This window comes from Clupea harengus, chromosome 8, assembly GCF_900700415.2.
Source record: "Clupea harengus chromosome 8, Ch_v2.0.2, whole genome shotgun sequence".
Classification (NCBI taxonomy): domain Eukaryota; kingdom Metazoa; phylum Chordata; class Actinopteri; order Clupeiformes; family Clupeidae; genus Clupea; species Clupea harengus.
In genome coordinates, this window is record NC_045159.1 from 24,609,177 (window position 1) to 24,629,083 (window position 19,907).

Consider the following 19,907-nt stretch of genomic DNA (forward strand, 5'->3'; position numbering starts at 1 on the left):
ATCTCGCTGGTTTAAAGAAATGGTCCTTGTTTTCTTTCTCTCACATCGCTTTTGACCAATAAACATCAGCCGTCACTGCAAGCTCCAGCTAGCAGTTTCAGGCACGGAGTAGGTATTATTTCTCCCCTGGAAACAGCACAGATCCTGCAGTGAAAAAACACCTATAGGTGCTGGCCCTGCAGTTCTGTCTGTCTGTCTGTCATAGTGTCATTTTCCTACGACAGCTATTCTCACAAAGTTAGTCAGTTTAACCGTCTATGAGTCTTAGTCCTGTTTTCCATTTGTGTCTCTTTCTCTGTTTTTTTACCTCCTCTTCTTTTTATTGCCTTATTTGTACGATGAACATCTTGGAGAGCAGCATTCCTTGGCTCCCTCTGGTACCAGCATGGGATGATTGCATTGGCTTAGCCAAGCATGTTCCAACACTGTTCTTTCGTGCAACATGTAAGGGAGGGGCTGTGAACCCTTTCTTGCCAGGAACCAGAATGATGAATACTTTGTTAAATTGAATCATCTAACTTTTTTGTATTACTGGATAGTATTAGGAAATAAGAATGAGGTCAACTGCAACCTTGTGCCAATCTTTTTGCCTCGGTTTTAGATGTTTCTAAATTATTATTATCATTTTTAATAATGATAATGATGATAATAATAATAATAAATATAGCTGCAGGCAGCAATGGCGGGTTCCTCCTCAACATTCCAATCATTACAAAATTGACATGACACTGACATGTATTTCATACATGTACACAACATTGGACAGATAATTGGATCAATGGCTGATTTGAAGTCATTTTTTTTAAATTATTCACAAATTGTCACTGTCGAGAAATATCCATGCTGGTGACATTATGGGTTCTTGAGACTTTTTTGTTTCCCATGAGCAATAAGTCATGGGTACCAAGTTTTAGACATTTTGGACTGACAGGGTTAAAATGCCACCCTTTTGAAAGTGACAACTTTGAAGCGTGTTCTGTCAGGCCACCTGTGCTCTGGTCAGGCCCTTAATGCAGAGATCCATTCTTTAAAAGATTTGATTACAACAATAACTGTATGAAAGTGAGGATACACTTCACTAAAGGATGTTTGTAGGTTATGTACTACTACAGCTTGCTCTGCCCACACACTTTCCCCATCCATGCTGTTTCCCTCTTTCCCAGTGCAGGTCACACCAAGGGATAAATGCGGCGGCCGCATGAGGATTAGAAGTAGCCCAAAAATTAAGTCCCACACAATAACACTGTTTTCAAAATTTCCCAAAACTGGTTAAAAATCCATGGTTATAGGAACTCTCCCTGAATTGACATCTCTCTATTCTCAGTCATACACAACTGACAAGAGGCATGCAGTGAACTGGACCAAGGTACAGCTAATGTCCAGCTGTTTGCAAGTGTACCTTGTGATGGTACAGCAGCTTGACAATACTTTATCATGGTCAGACTCTCTCATCCCATTTAACTACACAACATGCACAATCAAGGTGACCAACAGTATTATTAACATGAAAGCTTGTCTCGGGGGGTCATGCATCTCACTACAAGCTTTTGATTAAACGTGAGGACCCTGTTAGCAAGTTATTTCTATTCATGTTTTGTTTGTGATTGAATGGTAATGTCAGCTAGCTAAAAACAATGTTAGTTAGCTTGGCTAAAATGTTTTTTATAGCAACAGATAGCAACAAATCAGATCAATGGAACTTTATTCAGAAAGGGGGGGTGGATGGAACATATACAGTAAAGGTGAAATGGTAGGCATTGTTCTGCCTTGAAGCTGCATGCGCATCCTCATTGTTTGTAACCACCAACCCATCTAAATGTAAAGATAATATCCAAGCTAGCAATTTTGCCAAATTTGACTGCAACTTTTTAGCATTGTAGAGCAAACACACTCACTGCAAAGTGTACTAAAACGTGTCACCACAGAGCTGCCAACTTTTCAAAAAACCTTGGAGTGAGAAAATGTTGCCGCGCACGCAGCTACACACGTTGGGTGGCTCAGATATCAGGGAATTGGAATTAATTTGGCGTTATACCCATGTTGTGCTCTGCATTCTGTTGGTTTTTGAGGCCCAAAGTCTGCCTACTGTGGGGCCTACTGGAGATGGACAACATTGGTTACATTCTGTGAAGCAAAGACATAGCTGAAGGTCCACCCCCAGGACATTTTGGTTTAAGTAGATGTTATTTCCTGCATTCTAGTGGATCTTTGGGTGGTATGCTAAAGATGTTCAATACCTGAACTTATTCTGATTCATGTTCATCTGATCATGACTTGTAGGGCCTTTTAGACTTGAGCTGAACATTCAACCAGAAAACTATTCTTGTGCCTCAATGACTGTCTATGTACCACAATATAGCCTAATTAATAGACCTGTGTTTAAGATTTTACCAAGGTAGGTTGATTGACATTTTGATTACAATGGTATTCAACTAATTCTTAACTGGAACCTAACCTATATTGTTAATAATTGTATTTAATGATTTATGAGCACTTCATTTAAGAGCACTTAACGATTTATGAACAGCAAAAAATGACACAAGATTAGTTAGGGAGAAATATTTTTCACTATTCAAAGCCTCCCACCACACGTTCCATCAAACAAAAAAGTGCAACAAATAAAGTGCTTAAACAGTAGCCTTTTTAAGCAATAAAATAGATCAACACATGACAAAAATAACTAAAAATGAGGTATCAGGTGCAGATCAGAACCTGGTTAGTCGTTTTCTAAGATCTGTGGGCAAGGTTGTACTGGCCTGTGGCCTTCTTGGAGGCCTTGATGACCTCTGAGTGGGGCTCCCATCTGAAACAGGGCTCCAGGTCAGCCCTCTTTATGGCCATTATTGAAGACAGGGTGCCATCCAATGCCAGGCTATTTCTGGTCTTAGTTTTGTTCAGTCCCACTGAACACTGAAAACACCCTCTCAGCATCTGCATTCGAATGGGGCAACACCAGGACCAGCTTGGCGACGGCAACAAGCCTCTCAAATTCTTTGGTTCCTGCCACCTATTGAGAATGAACAAAGAACAAAATGGAAAAACATACCATATTTTGTTTTGATTAATACTGTAAGTACACTGTAACAAAGTTCAGATACAACATGCATAGTTTGCATCATGTATGACACGATATAGGCATGCATCAATAATAGCAACAGATGTAGCCAAGCCACACCTGCCAAAAAGAAAGCCAAAAAAAAGTATACCTTATGTTTCCGTGTTGCCATTCCAGCCCAGAAGCTTTCCATCTCAGTTTCGTCCTGAAGGTAGGTGGTTGGCATGGTCTGATAATTCAGAAACTCCTCACCCAGGTGGTCATGCTCCTCTGGCCCATGGTATGGGAGGAGATGGGGAAACCTATTTATGAAAGTAGAGTTACAGGTTGTTAAGTTATAGGTATATTGTCATCGACCAGCAGCAGTTCATACACATGTCTGAGGAAAAGCCATATAAGAATAACTCAGGTGCAGTTTAGGAGTGAACATACCTCATCATTCCTGTCTTTATGTTAAATTATTTGGAATACATCTTACCTGTTCAAAGTGTTGTTTGGAAAAGTCTTAAGAGTGAGTCCTTTTCTTTGGCCTGTTAATAAAAAGATAAATGCTATGTGAGCAGCCTAAATAAACAATGCTATGATGATTTGAGCATGCAGTATACCACGAGGTTAACAAGGTGCTCTCATGCTGCTTGTAATGACAGCTGAGTTTACATTCACCACACAAAATCAAGTTCACACACACAAACACAAACGAATAATTTCTTTCAAGATTTAAAGTTTAAGAGAGTGAGTACTTAATTGAACCACATGTCATTAACATATCTAGTCTCTGCTCAGATTGGAGATGAAGATTTTCTTCAGCGATAGATTCTCTTCGCGAGTTTCTCTTCGAATGTTACGAGATGAGATTACTAAAATGTATTCTGTATGTCTGCTCAGTTTTACAGTGCTTCCTAAGTAAAGGTTTGAAAAGAAAGCTTCAGACTTTCTCTTGGAGAAACAGTTATCTATTTGCCAAGCCAATGTAGCAGGTTGTCATGTTAACCCATTATTAAACTGAGCATATCGATTGTTACTGCATTTTTAAACTTATAATTTAGAGTGTTTAACAGAACAGCCGTTGTTTGACACTGTCCGGTAACTGACATAGCTATCTGCCACCACCTGCCCCCGCTCGTCAAGCGAAACGTGTCCGATAAAAGTCCACTTTCGTTGGACTGGCCAGCTAGCTTAGCATAACTGTCATGCAGATCCAATGGCATCTAATGCTACCTAGCCTGGTATGCTAATTGTTGGTATACATCGCTAACTCCACCAAATACTCATGTCGCTAGCTTTAATCTGAGAATGGCATGTTAGTAGTACATTTAATATCAGTAAATTATTTAATTACCGCTGATACTTACATTTACGGTCTGTAGCCTCGTGAGCTATTGCTAGCCACCGTAGCCATCTCGTCCGCCATTGTTTTAGAAATGAATTGAAACCTGTTAAAATGGCTCCTCCTCTTTCGCGACGTAGCCAAGATGGCGCCCGTATAGGGCGAGTAGTGTCCACATTTTTACACTGCAATATAAATGCTTTATATCAATCATTTTTGAAGATATGAAGTTGCCTTTGCACATGGGAACATGTTGTAGTGTCTTCCACGTGCATACCAAGTTTGGTGTTGATATCTGAAAGATTTGCTGAGATATTACTTCACTTCCTGTTTGATGGCTTTTCTGCTGAAATTCAGTGGCTGTACCGGACAAACGGTTGTGAGGATCAAAATTCTGTTGGATAAATGTTGTGAGGCTTGGTCTGAAGATCATCTCTGGTGATTTTGAAGAAGATTTGACAAAAATTGTAGGAGTGGAGGCCTTTCAAAGGTTTTCGATAAAACCGGAAATTGCGGAAAATCTATATAACCGGAAATTGACGCCATAGGGTGTGTTGAATTCGTCTTGATCCAAGGAATCCAATGGTACCTCATTTTTGAAAATCAGTCAAACGGTTCAAAAGTTACAGTGTTAACAAAAGTCCAACTTTGACCTGTTGGTGGCGCTAGTGTGGTCTAGTGGGAGACATGAAACTTGGTGTGAGTGGAGAATTGACTGTCCTTAATGAGTGTGCCAAATTTCAGAAAAAGTTACCATACGGTTCTAGGGGCTGCCATTGACTTCAATGGCACAAGAATAATAATAATACCTACAATAACAATAGGTTTCCTCCTGACGGAGGAACCCTAATAATTATGAAATATAATTTTGTAAACTCAGGACCTAATGTAAAAAAAACTTTAACTAAAATACTACTGTATTGGCACAATGGTGAACAATCCATCTTGATCATCCAAGTATTCTGCCTGTGTATCTGTGCGTGTGTGGATAGGTTAAATGACCAAGAATGTTAAGAAGCACTGGATGGAGATGGTCTTTATTTATGGATACTGTACCATTTTGGTTCTGTTTATGATACAGTGCCACTTTGGTGTGATAAGCGGTACTGCAGTCATTTGGCAGACACTTTGTACCCCACCTGTAAGTTGCTTCGGATAAATCACCAATGAGCCACGAATGGCATAATTGCACCGGCTTCAACAGGAGTTTCTCATGTACTGTCTGTGAATCCCGTTTTGTCACTTTGTCACTGAGAGGCCATGTGAAATATGACCAAGCAGGGTTTTTCTCCTGCAGTGTCCAGCAATATGCAACAAATTTGGGCCCTGTTCTACAGCCAAGCATTGTGACTGTTCAGCGTTGTGTGTGTGCTCACTGCATCCATGCTCACGTGCATCTCGTCGTCGACGGTTTATAAATAAGGTGCTCACTCACCCTCCAGTGCTTCCAGCAGTCCTCACCATTTGTCATAAGCGGTTTGCTTTTCCACACCCTTTGAACTCTGCAGAGTCAACAATGGCCCTATTGTGAATGCACCGCTGGGTGCGTGATCCGTCTCTCCAGACACCCTTTCCATGCGAAGATCATCAAAGCTTCTCATATTCCTAATCTAATCTCCGTGGGGGGCATGACCAGGCCACCTCACTCCCTTCTCCATTCCCATTCTCCTTTTTTCCTCCTTCTGATCCTATTAACCCGACGGAAATTGTATGGCCTCAGAATGGAATAACCTGAGGGCAGCCTATCTCCCCTCATTACCCTGTAATGAGACCATTGTGTGTCAGTCTGGTCAGCATCTAAATGAAGTTCAGTTGGCCATCTATACTCATTTCTGGTATTTAACCTTTAACACATTCTGACCGGTGTTTGCCTCTAGCTGGCCACCAAAACACATGAATTAACGTTGTCCTCGTATGTAATTAAAACAGAGGTCCTGTGTGTTTCCCCCTCTACCAAGCCAGTGTCGTACCTCAAGTATCAGACCAGGTTTTGAGGCCGAAGCTAATATCACAAAAACTGGAGGTGTTGAGGCGCATCTCTTGTTGTTTTATCTCCTTTCAAATTGAGAAATTGTGTTTGTAAAAAAGATAAATGGTCTTATTCGACTATTGGAAGAAGCTGGCTTTTTCTAGGAACTGGGTAATTGTCTGAGGCTTTGATTGCCTCCCGGCGCATTCAAAGGAAGAATGATTCATTACATCACAGATTTATCTTTAGTTTGCAAGTGACCAACGATGGCTTTTTCGATAAGCAGTTGTGTTCAGTCCTGGATGTGTGTGCGTCTGAATAAGATCAGATCATCTTTTCAAAACAATATTTCGGCACTGAGAGGTCAGCATCAAAGGGTAGGAAGTAGAGAAGTCGTTTAGTAATCAGAAGGTTGCTAGTTCGATTCCTCACTGTCTAAGCGTCCTTGAGCAAGACACTGAACCCCTAATTGCTCCTGATGTGCAGTGTGCCATCAGTGTAGATGTGAAATGTACAGTATATACATCCTTGTAAGTCGCTTTGGATAAAAGCGTCTGCTAAATGACTAAATGCAAATGTAAATGTAAAGGGTAGACAAACAACATGATCAGTACACACCCATCCCCCCTCGCCTGGTAAGGTAGAGAGATCTCACAAGTACTTAAGTATTCAGATTTGTGTCTGAGTACTATTACTGAATTTCGTACGAAAAGGTTCCGTACTGGTTAAGAGTCTGTGTAACCTCTTCTAGTCCCGCTCTCAGGGGGCACTGCCAATGCAAACAAGTGTAATCAGAGCCATAGCTCAACACACTCCTTTTTTTGTTCCAGTTTCAGGATTATAAACCTCCGCTGGGAAATGCTATTATTATTATTATTATTATTATTGTTGTTTTTATTTATTTATTTATTCATTTATTTTACTTACTTATTTACAAAACCACAGTGAGTCTGGTTTTCATTTATATATATAAATAAAAAAACTCTTCCTTTGGTATTCCACAGCAGATAACACGGCCCTCGCAAGAAGAGAAGTCGGACGATAAAAACGAAGAGGAAAAAGCGGAAAGATCCGAGAAAAGGGAGGATGAGGAGAAGAAGGAAGAGGAGGAGAAAGAGGAAAAAGAAGAAATCAAGTGAGTGCTTCCCTTATTTTGAGCCACAGCATATGATGCCTGATGCACTATCTGGCAGAAAGAGAGGCACAGGCTCTCCCACAGGCCCTGGTGGACCTGGCTCAAGTCAGTCTCGGCTTCTGACACTTAAAAGCCAGTTATAAATGCCCACAGTAAATGAAGGCATCCCGGGCCTGCGTCAGAAATTTCAAAGTCTTATCTTGGGTAATCATCTCACCCTGAGAGGTTTTAAATTATGCCAGCCACAGTAACTGCCTGCTCTACTCTGCTTATATCTGCTTTTACCCAGACACTGAGGGTTTTCAGGGCCCTTACCAGAGTTACACACACACACACACACACACACACACACACACACACACACACACACACACACACACACACAAAGATGGGGATGGGTTTGAAATGGTGTCTAAAATGCCTTGTTGGAATTTTTTGGAAGCTCCTTTGCACACACTCTTTCTGCCTGGTCACAGAGAGCAGCATACTCTCTGCCTCCTTTTAATGGCATAGATGTCCTCAGTCATCCAGGTGATATTGTGTAAGTGTCCAGTCAGCTGTTGGAGCATGCCGTATTTAGTTAAAAACTGTGTTTGCCAAAAACAGTGCCCTTTCTTTCTCTATTTAATTAGATAAGAGTAGCTTCCTTGTAGTCAAGGACATTCGCTTATACTTGGGGAGTGTAATGTGGAGGTAGGGAGTCTGAAGTGCAGCTGCCGGGGGCTACACTAGATGGGTTGATCGGCTGCACTGTCTATGTCAAAGATTAAGGACTGCCATATAACCACCCAGTACATACAGGGGCTCTGAACCACTTTTCGAAAGTTGTGCAGGTAAAAATAAGCAATTTGCCCCTGGCGCTCTCCCTTAAGGGACCTTGGCAGAGACAAAGACAAGTGTGACGGCGGGGAGGACGAGGACGGAAAGGAGCAGAACACACCACGTGGACGCAAGACCGCCAACAGCCAAGGGCGCCGCAAGGGCAGGATCACCACGCGCTCCATGGCCAACGAGGCTGCCTCCGTGGGGGCCGAGGACGCGCCTCTACCCCTGCCTGAGCCAAGTAAGACAACCACCCTCACACCCCACCACACCTGACTTCTCGTTGTACTGGGCATCAGTTGACCCTGCCAACAATACCAGCGAGAGCAGGATCTCTCTTCTGTAATTCTTTAGGCTTCAGTGTTGTAGGCAACATCAGGTCCATCTCATGCATCTTAAAGAATGCAAGGAGCATTTTTAATCCAGGTGTCTGAAGACAAAAGGACGTTTGTATAAATATAAAACATTTGACAGAGATCACCATTTAGGCCAGTTGTTGTCCTTGCTTGATCTGAATTGTGTTTGTATTGATTACATGTCTGTCCAAAGCTCCTTGCTTCATGATCTTACCCATTTCCAGGTTTGCCTGAGCCAGTCCAGCAGCCCAAACCTGAGCCAGTTCCTAAGACTGTTCGAGAGCCTTCCAAGACCGCTCCATTGACCATGGACAGAGGTATACAGGCTTCTTCATGTCTTCTGCTTGTGACCTTCAGCTCTGAAAGAGGTCAACATTGTGCTGTTGATGATTTAGAATAAGGGAACTTATTTGGGTGACTGTCATCCATCGGTTGTTCCACTTGTTTGAGTTTGTTAGAGCCCTTGCCCTTTATACATTGGCAGTGTGCAGTGTTGGATAGTTGCTCTTCTTGTAGCTCCCAATGGGTTCGGCTTTGAGAGAGCAGTTGCCAGGCAGCCACTCCTCCACCACCACCACCACCCCTCCTCTGGCCTCTTTTACTGGCACAAAGGGCTTACGGTTTGCGGGTCTCCATGGTAACCTTCTGTCTCTTAGGTAGGCTTGTTGCCATGTCTACTTACTGTAAAAATGGTGGAAGGTAAACTCCTTGACTTGTCGACTTCTAAGAACTGCTTTTCAGACGAAGTAAAGAGTGAATTAGATCTTTTTTTTAAATGCTCTTACATCTTGTGTACTCAAGTCCAATTTTCTTTACTTGTTGTTTTTTTTGTGTGTGTGTGTGTGTGTGGAAAAGACTGAATTGGTAATCAGAGACATGACCCAATGTATTAACTTATTTAATTAGAAGGGCACTGGGAGAGCACAGACCTCTGCCAAGGCCAAATACCCTACCTCACAATGTGAACAAAAGCAAAAAATAATTTGTGCATCCACTCCAAAATTGAATGGGCTTTTCCTTGGCCCTTGCTAGACCCCTCTACGAAGCTTCATGAAAATGGGCCTGGTAGTTTTTGCTTAATCCGGCTGACAAGCAGACAAACAAACCAAACCGGAAAAAATATCCTCCTCGGTGGAGGTAATAAGACCAATTAAGCTTCCTAGAAATGCAATCCTCTGTTTTCATTTTTTGTAATAGAAACATGACTACTATGGAGGAGTTTGTTTTTCCATGTCTAGTTTCATATTTGGTGTTACATGGTTTGAGGACCCACTCTTTGTGTCAAGGGAATCAGTCTGACATTCTTCTGTCCCTGTTGTGCATGTCGGATGAGTGTGCCACCCTGCCCTACTGCCCCCGCTGCCCTGTGCTCACCATGGTGATGAGCCATGTCAGGCTTTCCCCACTAATATGATTAAACCCATGCCACCGCCACCGCCACCCCACCGCCACCCCCCCGGTCAGTGTCAGATCTGGTAACGGTCTGCTGGACTGAGATGCCTCTCGGAACTGGGGCCTGACTTGAAGTGGACCATCTGCACATCTTGTCCACTTGGATCATAGCCAGTGACTGTGTGTGTGTGTGTGTGTGTGTGTGTGTGTGTGTGTGTGTGTGTGTGTGTGTGTGTGTGTGTGTGTGTGTGTGTGTGTGTGTGTGTGTGTGTGTGTGTGTGTGTGTGTGTGTGTGTGTGTGTAATAAGAGCTGAAGATTGGGGTGAGGGGTATGCTCAGGTCTTTTTAATGAGGAGTTGATATTAAGTGAGGACAGGGATATGCAGAGCAGTGTGCAGTCATCATGAGCAACTTCTGCCTTAAACCTCAGATGCCGCCCAGCTTTACATGAAGAAAAGTCATTATTTGCTTTAAGTCATTATTTGAGACATGAGGACCATTGGGTTTGACTAGGCTCAGATCGTTGATGTGACAATGTTTTATCATTGCGGATAATACATATTTATACAGAGACATTTGTATCTATATGTATGCACCAATAAAAGGCGTGAAGGATGTGCAAATATGCAGCGTTTTTGAACATATACAGCAGTCTCATTTCATGTGGTGTTCCACCAGTGAAAATAGAACATTTTTAGCTGTAAAACTCCTTTGTGTCAGTGTGACATTTAAAAAAGAAATCGAAAATATTGTTAAAGTTCTTAGTGGTTGATTTATTGTATAACAGTCTGAAAGCGCTAGTTTTTGTCAGTATGTGTCATTGCATGGTCCCGTATCATATAGCAGCGTCGCTGCCAGTGCATAGCCCTGTCATGTGAGCTAAGTGGCTCATGTGCCCTGGGATCAGGGGTTAGCAGGTAAAGCAAACAAGCCCGGGTGAGCCAGCGCTGTAATATTTATTTCAGTGGGTTAAGCAGACTCTGCCTGGCCAAAGACATTCTGTACAAGATGTCTAAACATTGTGGATGGATCAGCTCATTGCAGGGAACAAATTCGCATAAATGTCAAAGGTTCACGGGGAGCTATATTTGTCCAGATGCTTACTCAATGTCAAGGAGTTCAGTCAAAGGGAGAGAGAAAAGTAGCCGAAGTCCCTCTTCTGGCTGCTGTGCAGAGGGGGACAGGAGAACTCTTACAGGCAAGTTGAGGGATGTCATAGGAACATGCAGAGGTCTCCAGGTATGTATGTATGTATGTACTGTATATCTGTGTGTGAGCGTGTGCGTGCGTCTGCTGCTTCTCTGTTTGTTCAAGGCCTTTCCCAAAGAGGGAGGCGCTCTACTGTGTCTCAGCCGAGATCAGCTGACTGGCCCTCCCCTTGTTGGAAAGAGGGGGGTCAGGCGTCTGGTTGGTGCAGCAACGAAACGAGAGAGGGAATGAGGGAAAGAGAGAGAGAGGGAAAGGGAGAGAAAAAGAGAGAGAGAGAGAGAGAGGGAAAGAGGCAGGTCCCAGCAGCCCCTGAATGTAAACAGATTATTAGATTAGGGTTTGTGAGGCGGAGGAGAGCGCGGTGCAGCCGAGTCTCTTGTGCAGGCAGTCTCTTCTCGCTCTCTCTGACTGACGCTGACTGCTCCTGCTCTCTCTGTGATTCTGCAGGAGGTGTTGAGAGCGGGGAGACGTCTCGCTGGACCGAGGAGGAGATGGAAATAGCCAAAAAAGGTAGGCCTCTTCAGTTTCACTCCGTCCCGCTTGCGGTCTGTCTGTCGATCACGATCGGTCTTGTGCTGGCATGCTTTTATAGCTTCCCCCTCACCCCCCCTCTTCCCTCCCCCCTCTCCTTTCCCCTCTTCCCTCTACTAACATACTCTTCGTGCCTTCCTGAAGGGAACCTCGAAGGCCACAGTTGAACTAACTGATCATTACAGGTTAGGTCTCCTTTAAAGACCTGACATCTATTATTCATACCAACATTTTGTCCTGAGTTGTGGACCTTGCTGGACGCAAGAGTTTGCCTTTCTTTAACAACATAAAAACTGGAGGTCTTCACCCTCTTGTGGACTTCGATTCACTGAATTTCTGGGAACCTGCCCCTGGCTCTTTGATCTGGGACAACAATGGCTCTGACAGACATATAGTGGGGGTTAACCCAACTTTATATATAGCTGTATTGCAAATGCAACTGATGTGGCCTAGTGAAATGCAGGGAATTATTTCCTAATGAGCCATACTTTATTCCCTTTTGCCAATGGCTGTTGGCTAGCAGCAAGGCCATCAGCAGGCATCCATCCTTCACCAATATTTCTCTCTGTAATTGAAAGGACACCCCCCAGTGATGGAGCATTGGCAATGATGCTGAAGAGTTGTTTGAAAGGAGACTTGTCAGATAGGTGACTGCGCTCTGCTGTGCTTCTTTTCACCCAGCAGCCAGGCCTGAGTGTTTCCACTGCTCCTGGGCCGAATCCAGTCTGTCCTCCCACAGGATGGTCAGCGTGATTATTATGGTTGTTCTGGCTGCTGCTATTCTTGCGAGGCCAAATGTTTATTCTGATGTATGTCTGGAGACGACCATAGGGGAACTTGGCACGAATGTTATGCGGGAATGATTTGGCTGTAAACCGAGTTTGACATTTCTAAACCAATCCGAGGCCATGTGAGTATGGATGTTAAAGGAGGGGCAAGGTTCGAAGTCCAGTTGTGCTTTTGGCTTGGAGTTGGGGAAATCCTGTGGGTGTAACCATGTCTGTGGCAGATTTAGCCAATATCCACTTCCGTTACTTTAGCAAGGTGTTCCTAGAGGGGTTCTCTTGTCCCAACTTCACAAGGTTCATTCTGAAACCACAAGACCGTGCTGCTGCAGATACCTTCCCAATGTCTGGCTGTAGAGTGGCTGTGGTGATTTCATATGGGACACCAAAGCCGCTGTTCACCTTCCCAGTCCTGTTGTTTACAGGTGTCATGATTGTTTTTTTTGTCCCCCAACATAATGTCCTTTTCTACTTGTCTTTGTTTGACAAAAATTGGTGCTTTAAATTGGCCGTAAGACATTAGAATGTCGGCCATAATGTTACTGAAGTGAAGGCATCTACCTTGGAGTCACAAGCAACGACTGGGCTTCTCTGGACTACATCACAAGGGTGTGGGATGACATGAACTCTTGTGCATGCACTTTCACATACTGACACAGCGACCCACTCATGTGATGGCTGCACAGCTAATTCCCAGACCTGAAGTATGTGCACGTGCACACTCACACACACACACACACTCTCTCTCTCTCACACACACACACACACACACACACACACCTCTACTTAGGAGTAGAAGCTTAAAAGGTTTTCTTTTGGGATTTCGATTTTATCATCAATGTAATTCTCTAGTATCTAACGCTTCAGAGGACCCGTTATGGTATATTGAAGACCTGATTACATGATAATTAATACTTTAACTCTGAGATACTATAACTCTGAGAGTAAGTACAGGATCAATTGCCTAGAGTCTCCATTGTAAACATGATGGATTATTTACTGTTGAGGAAGCAGCCTTTGGGATTGCCCCCAACAGTAAGGGCCATTTTAAAGTAGCATCCTGAAAACCTGTAAGAGTTTTATGTTTCTTCAATTCAATTTTATTTATATACCGCCAAAACAATAAAGAGTAAGAGTGTTATGTTTCTGCTATATGCTGTGTTTGCATTATAAAATAACAGGGCTACACTTGTTGCTTTTAGAGTCCCTCTCATTCACTGTTGCTAAGGAAAACCCTGTGGTAGTTTAATGGGCCAATCAGAGGCTGAATAGAAGACTTCAGCAGACAGTTTCTCCTGTGTGATCCCCAAAACCAACTCAACCATAGCCATTGTAATCATCACAGAGAGCCTCATTACCAGCCACTGATAAATCATCCACACCTGTTAGTACAGTCTAGTCTAGCCAGTGTGCCCCTTACTGATGCCCGAGTGTGAAGGGGAGTGTGATGGAGTGGAAGGCAATGAGCATCAGCAGTCAGCGGGACTCTTGAGGAAAGACACCCTTATGTCAGAGCCAGGCTAATGGGCCACTGGTTCCCTCTGTGCAGGCTAAGCCCTGTCCAAGCTGATTGTGAGATTATGATCTGAGAGGTTGTGGGTTGAAGGAGATGTGCTGGGTGTCTAAGGTCATGTGTCTGGAAGTCTGGTGGATTATTTTCCCAGTTGCTCTAAAGAAATTGGCCGTGTGGCAATACTTGGTAATGGCCAAGGAATGTTTTTTCTCCCGCCCCTTGTTTCATTTCTATCTTTGTTTATTTATTTGCGTTCCCTTTTGGGCTCTTCCTTCCTTTCTCTCCCACTTTCGTAACAGTATAGTAACCATAGTAACCATTCTCTCTTTCTCCCACCCTCTCCCTTTCATTACAGTATACTAACCATTCTCTCTTTCTCCCACCCTCTCCCTCCCCCACTCTGTCTCCCCCTACAGGTTTGGTTGAGCACGGCCGTAACTGGTCAGCTATTGCCAAAATGGTGGGCACCAAGAGTGAGGCTCAGTGCAAGAACTTCTATTTCAACTACAAGAGACGGCACAACCTGGAGGACCTGCTCCAACAGCACAAACAGGTAGCCAAACCACCTCATTGTTCCTGTGCTTGTTTTACACAGGCTTGACTTTGGCTTAAGGCATAGGGTGTGCTGGTGTGTAGACACTAGGCGTGGGAATTGTTACAGCGGCAATGGTACTATCACAATATTTTGGCCACATTATGATATTATTGCGATGCTGACATTTTACGATACAGCCGATTCGGCAATACATTGCAATTTATTTCTCCCATATATTATGTTTCGTATACTGGGAGTCTCTGCATCCATTTTTGTCTGTCTTCCTTTCAAATTTCCTCCTGACAAGAGAAGAACGAGGTCTTGTACCATCTTGTGGACTTCAGAAGTACTGTTATCAGAGTAGACTTTTGTACCAAAATAAAGTCAAAATCATAATAAATAAATATCGCTATACTACACCGTACGATTAATTTCTCCCACTGCTAGTAGATACGTACTGTTATGGTTGGTTTCATTATGATCTATCTGCTGTGGGAGTGGGACTCGGCTGTTCTCCACATAAGACTGAGGCCAGCACACAGCTTTTCCTCTGGCTTAATCACCTGAGAAAAGCCTCAGCTCTATTTCCATTACGAGTTCTTACATCAGAGACATTAGCACAGAGAACGCTTGCCAACTTGTAAACACTGCCATGCACCAGTTGTGTGAGTTCATCTGTGTGCTTGCTCTGCAGCCAGCCTGACATTGAGGCTCATTTTAAACATGACCATGGTGCGCTCATTTCATGGTGAAAATGTTTTTGTTGTCTAATGCCAACATCGGTGTTGGTAGCTGAGAAGATACCAGCTACACAGAGTTCAGATTTCAGAATTTTGCACCTTTTACTTCACTGTTCCTTCATAACCCAGTCCTCATTTCCTGTTTCTGCCTTAGTTCGACTCTGCCCTACCCGGTAGGGGAAAACAGTTGGACCCTTGGGCCACTTGTGTGGATGTGGCATGTAGATGAATTTCTATGGTGGCCATGCTGTAATCCTGTGCCTGCTTTGCCCTGGTCTCTCTGTGTTCTGACTCTGTGGCCCTGGCTGTGTTGTGTGCAGGAAACACGTCGGTCCAGGGGGGATCGGGACGTGTCTCAGAGCGAGAGCATGGCCTCCACCGTCTCTGCTGGAGATGATGACGAGGATGAGGACAACCCTGAAGACAGTGAAGGTGAGGGGCCGAGGACGTGCTCACACATGATGACCATGCAGTCAGATATCTAAATGCCATCTCGTTATCTACCCATCAGTACACCAACATGCTGCTGACTTAATGCAGATAGATGGCCTTACACGTAGAACAGGTTTGCACAGACATGCAAATTCATAATTAGACAAGCTTTCATCTGAACACTGTCAGATGTCTGCTTGTCCTCAAGCGATGGGACCTGTGTATACAAACAGACTGTAGGATTTGTGGGACCTTCTGGGATCTACAACATCAGATAGAGGACTTGTGGTGCATCCCCATTAGTCAGGTGTGAGGCCCAAGGCCTGGTCTAAGCTTCAACAGGACTCGTTTCAATCATGTCAGCCTGTAAATGGGATGTTATTTAGCATGCAGTAGTGGGCTAAAGCATTTCTGCGAGCATTTCCGATGCTCTCATTATTAGACTCCGTTTTTTGTTTACCAGGGCACATCAACTCACAACAGTGAGACGAAAGCTGTTTGACAAGTTCTTAGCAGCCTTTTAAACTGCTCAGAGTTGTTGATGTTTGAATTTGCTGCACGTCTTCAATTGATTTAAATGCATCACAGCCAGGGAGTCTTGTGATGTCTGGTCTTTGATTTGAAGATAAATGAGTTCAATAATTAGAGTGCAAAAAAGGTATCTGAGAAGAATGGCTTCAGTTAATATTTGTAGGGGTGTAAGCCGGCGTGTTGCCTATTGATTTTTGTGTGTGCCCCTTTTTACTTTTGACCTCTTTTCAGTCTATTCTGTTCCATAACACATAATGGAGCCAGGGAGGTCAAAACCTTCTTTTCTGCTTCTGACTGTACTTTTAATGAGTACGGCAAGGGATCAGCTGCGGTCATGAGGGGTGGGGGGCTGGTTCAGGATGAAAGATCTTGACTAATTCTGACTGCTGGGGCATTTTTTTTATGTAAGTGTTCCCTGGCTTTGAAGAGTCAAGAGATGGTGCTGCAAGGAACACTGTGCTGCTGCTGCATCACTCGTTTGATCTGGCAACTGCCTCTGCCCCTATACCTCTCAAAAGGTCTCTTCCCCATCTCTCTCTCTCTCTTCCCCATCTCTCTCTCTCTCTTCCCAATCCATCTCTCTCTTCCCCATCTCTCTCTCTCGCTCTCTTCCCCATCTCTCTCTCTCTCTTCCCCATCTCTCTCTCTCTCTTCCCCATCCATCTCTCTCTTCCCCATCTCTCTCTCTCGCTCTCTTCCCCATCTCTCTCTCTCTCTCTCTCTCTCTCTCTCTCTCTCTGTCTCTCTCTTCCCCATCTCTCTCTCTCTCTCTGTCTCTCTTGCCTTTTATACCTTTGTCTTCCATCTTTGACCCTTTTTCTTTCTTGCCATCCTTTCAGTTGGCTCCTCCAGTCCATTCTATCTGTTCATCTGTTTCTCTGTGTCTCTTCCCTCATCACACACACACACACACACACACACACACACACACACACACACACACACACACACACACACACACACACACACACACACAAACCCACACACACACACACACGGCACCATCACATTTATTTTTTTTTCCTTCCCCAAGTCCTAAAATGCCCCTGTATGGACTGACGTAAGCTGGCTGTTTGGATCTTGTTTTAAATATTCAAATAGGGGCTTGCCAGAGCTCCCTCTGTGTGTGTGAATAGGCTAATGGTTGGTTGGCTGGCTGTCCTGGTCTGGAGTATGTCTACGAAACCATTCTGTCTTTGAGGTAGCAGAAGCCTCAGAGATAATGTCTAAAAAAGGACAATGACCCCCCCCCCCCCCTTCTATTCTTTTCATTTGTGTTCATATTTACTTATGCTCCATTGTTATAACATTCCTGCGTGTTTTGAATGCTACCAGCTCTTGAAGTAAACTGGGAGGTTAGCTCTTCCTCTTATAGCAGAATTGGCTCTTCAGAACGCAAGAGGGAGGGAGGGAGGGAGGGAGAGGTAGGGAGCGAGTGAGTGAGGGACAGACACAAGGGAGGAGGGGCAGAGAGCAGAGGCTTTTCCCTAGTCCTAGCAGACCGCTGATACTCTGTCTTGAGGACGGCTTGACTCTGTAACATGACCTAAGGCAGGTGGCAGGCTTTTTCTCTGTGTGTGTGTGTGTGTGTGTGTGTGTGTGTGTGTGTGTGTGTGTGTGTGTGTGTGTGTGTGTGTGTGTGTGTGTGCGTGTGAGTGTGAGAGATGTTGGGTCAGGAGGGATATACGGTAAATCTGGTGATGTGTTGAATGTTACTGCCCTGTTTGCAGTCACTGACTATTCTTCAATTGCTTGTTGTGGCTCATCTGGTGCCAGGTCACTCTCCAGTTTTGTCCACTTTTTGTTTGTTTTACTTTTCTCGTCTCCTTTTCTGTCCTTTAGGAGAGCATTACCCCAAACTCTTTTGTGCTGCTGTGAAAGCTGTCATACTGTAGAAAGGTCATACAGAAATGGAGCAGATAGTGGAGTCTAATTCACTTACATTACTAGCAGCACATTCAACCTTATACCATTGATCTTATTAGGTGGGGATTTTGTTCTTTTGCAAATGTGGGGACTTGGAATCTTCAGCACTTCTCCAGGCATAGCACATAGCTTGTACTGGGATCTTTTTCCCCCCTCACTTGTCTGGTCAGTGGCTGGATTGATGCCCAAGTTCATGGCCTGCTGGTGAACTGTTGAACTTGGTTCTTTGGTTTGTGTCTGTAACTGTATTGGATTTTTTTTCATGTGTTTATGTGAGCTCAACACCACTTGACACACTCCTCTAGAGTTCAGGGGAAGGGCAACCGTGGCTTAACTGCCACTGGGCATGTGTGTGATCTCCCGTGTTATTGCATCTCTCACTCTCTGTCCTTCCTCCTCCCCATGGCAGGTCCAGACAACAGCTCTGACACAGAGAGCGCTCCCTCCCCATCCCAGACGGACCCCTCCAAAGCTGGCGGGATGGCGTCCCAGCGGGACGAGGACTCTGCCGGCATGGCAGCCGTCGCCGCCGCCTCCGAGCAGGACACCGCCTCGGACGGCAAGGGCCAGGATGCACCAATGGAGGAGCTGCGGGTGAAGCTGGAGAAGAGTCCGGAGGAGGCTGGCGGGGACGCGGGCTCCCAGGAGGAGCGCGGCCGCGGAGGCTACGAGGCCCAGGTGCACACCAAGACCGAGCCCCTGGACATGGAGATGAGCGTCGGGGCCGGCGACGTGCAGGTGAAGGTGGAGCCTGAAGCCAAGGAGAGGATGGAGAAGCACGGGGAGCCGGGTGGGCAGCGCGACCAACAGCACTCGGACAACGACTCCAGCGCCACGTGCAGCGCCGACGAGGACGTGGAAACGGAGCCCAGGTGGGTGCTCACCGGGGGATCAGGGCAGGCCAGGGCTCATTAACCTAGTTGGCATGTGGAGGCTGCGCAAGTGTAGATTGGTTCAGTCACGGGTAAATGGTTGAGTTTGTTGTAGTCACACCAGTGCAGATGCATTTGATGGTGCGTGTTCTTTTTTTTTAGAACTGCTGTGAACTGAAGGAAGATGCTGTTTATCATTACTGTAACCAGTCTGCTGAGATTAGATTAAGAAAGTGACTTACATACTAACTGAGTTACTCAGTAATTAGTACTTACTAAATACCTACTGCAAGATCCAGATCCAGCAGATGCTATTTTGGCCGTGAGTCTGGGCCCTTCTCCCTCATTCCATCTGTCTTCCTCCTCCTTTCTCTAGGATGTACGAGAAGCCGTCGATGCTCAACCCTGCCGGCTCGGTGCTGGTGTCCTCCGCCAAGCTGGCCCCCATGAACATGCATCAGCTCCAGCTGCGCGCCGCCACCATCCCATCCATGGTCAGTTCCCATAGCAACAACCCCCACTGCTCCATCAGATATGCGGAGCGGCTGGGAGGCGGGCTCAGGGGTCAGAGCATGTCGTATGTAGACCACCACCCCCACCAAGTGAGTCCTAGACCGCACCACCACCACCACCAAAAACCTTTGCCAATCAGACACAGCAGTCGCTGATTATAACCTCTCCCGTCACCCTTTCAACATTTGTGATCATCCTCAGCAATGGTGTATTATTTGTGCGCTGATTTTGTCCGATCTCGCTTCATTAAAAATCTAGGTATCG

At 44.8% G+C, this 19,907-nt stretch overlaps 1 protein-coding gene across 15 annotated transcripts in view; it reads left to right on the plus strand.

Annotated features, from left to right (window-relative positions):
* ncor1 (nuclear receptor corepressor 1) overlaps positions 1-19,907 on the plus strand; it is a 63,696-nt gene that overhangs the window by 26,248 nt on the left and 17,541 nt on the right. For 13 of the 15 annotated variants that reach the window (XM_031572439.2, XM_031572435.2, XM_031572436.2 and 10 more), the window contains 8 exons: positions 7,356-7,486; positions 8,359-8,549; positions 8,889-8,981; positions 11,713-11,775; positions 14,511-14,647; positions 15,690-15,801; positions 18,668-19,130; positions 19,507-19,732. In XM_031572439.2, the coding sequence (XP_031428299.1) occupies positions 7,356-7,486; positions 8,359-8,549; positions 8,889-8,981; positions 11,713-11,775; positions 14,511-14,647; positions 15,690-15,801; positions 18,668-19,130; positions 19,507-19,732 (1,416 nt within the window). The remainder of the gene's footprint in view (positions 1-7,355; positions 7,487-8,358; positions 8,550-8,888; positions 8,982-11,712; positions 11,776-14,510; positions 14,648-15,689; positions 15,802-18,667; positions 19,131-19,506; positions 19,733-19,907) is intronic. The other 2 variants (XM_031572442.2, XM_031572446.2) reach the window with 1 other exon arrangement.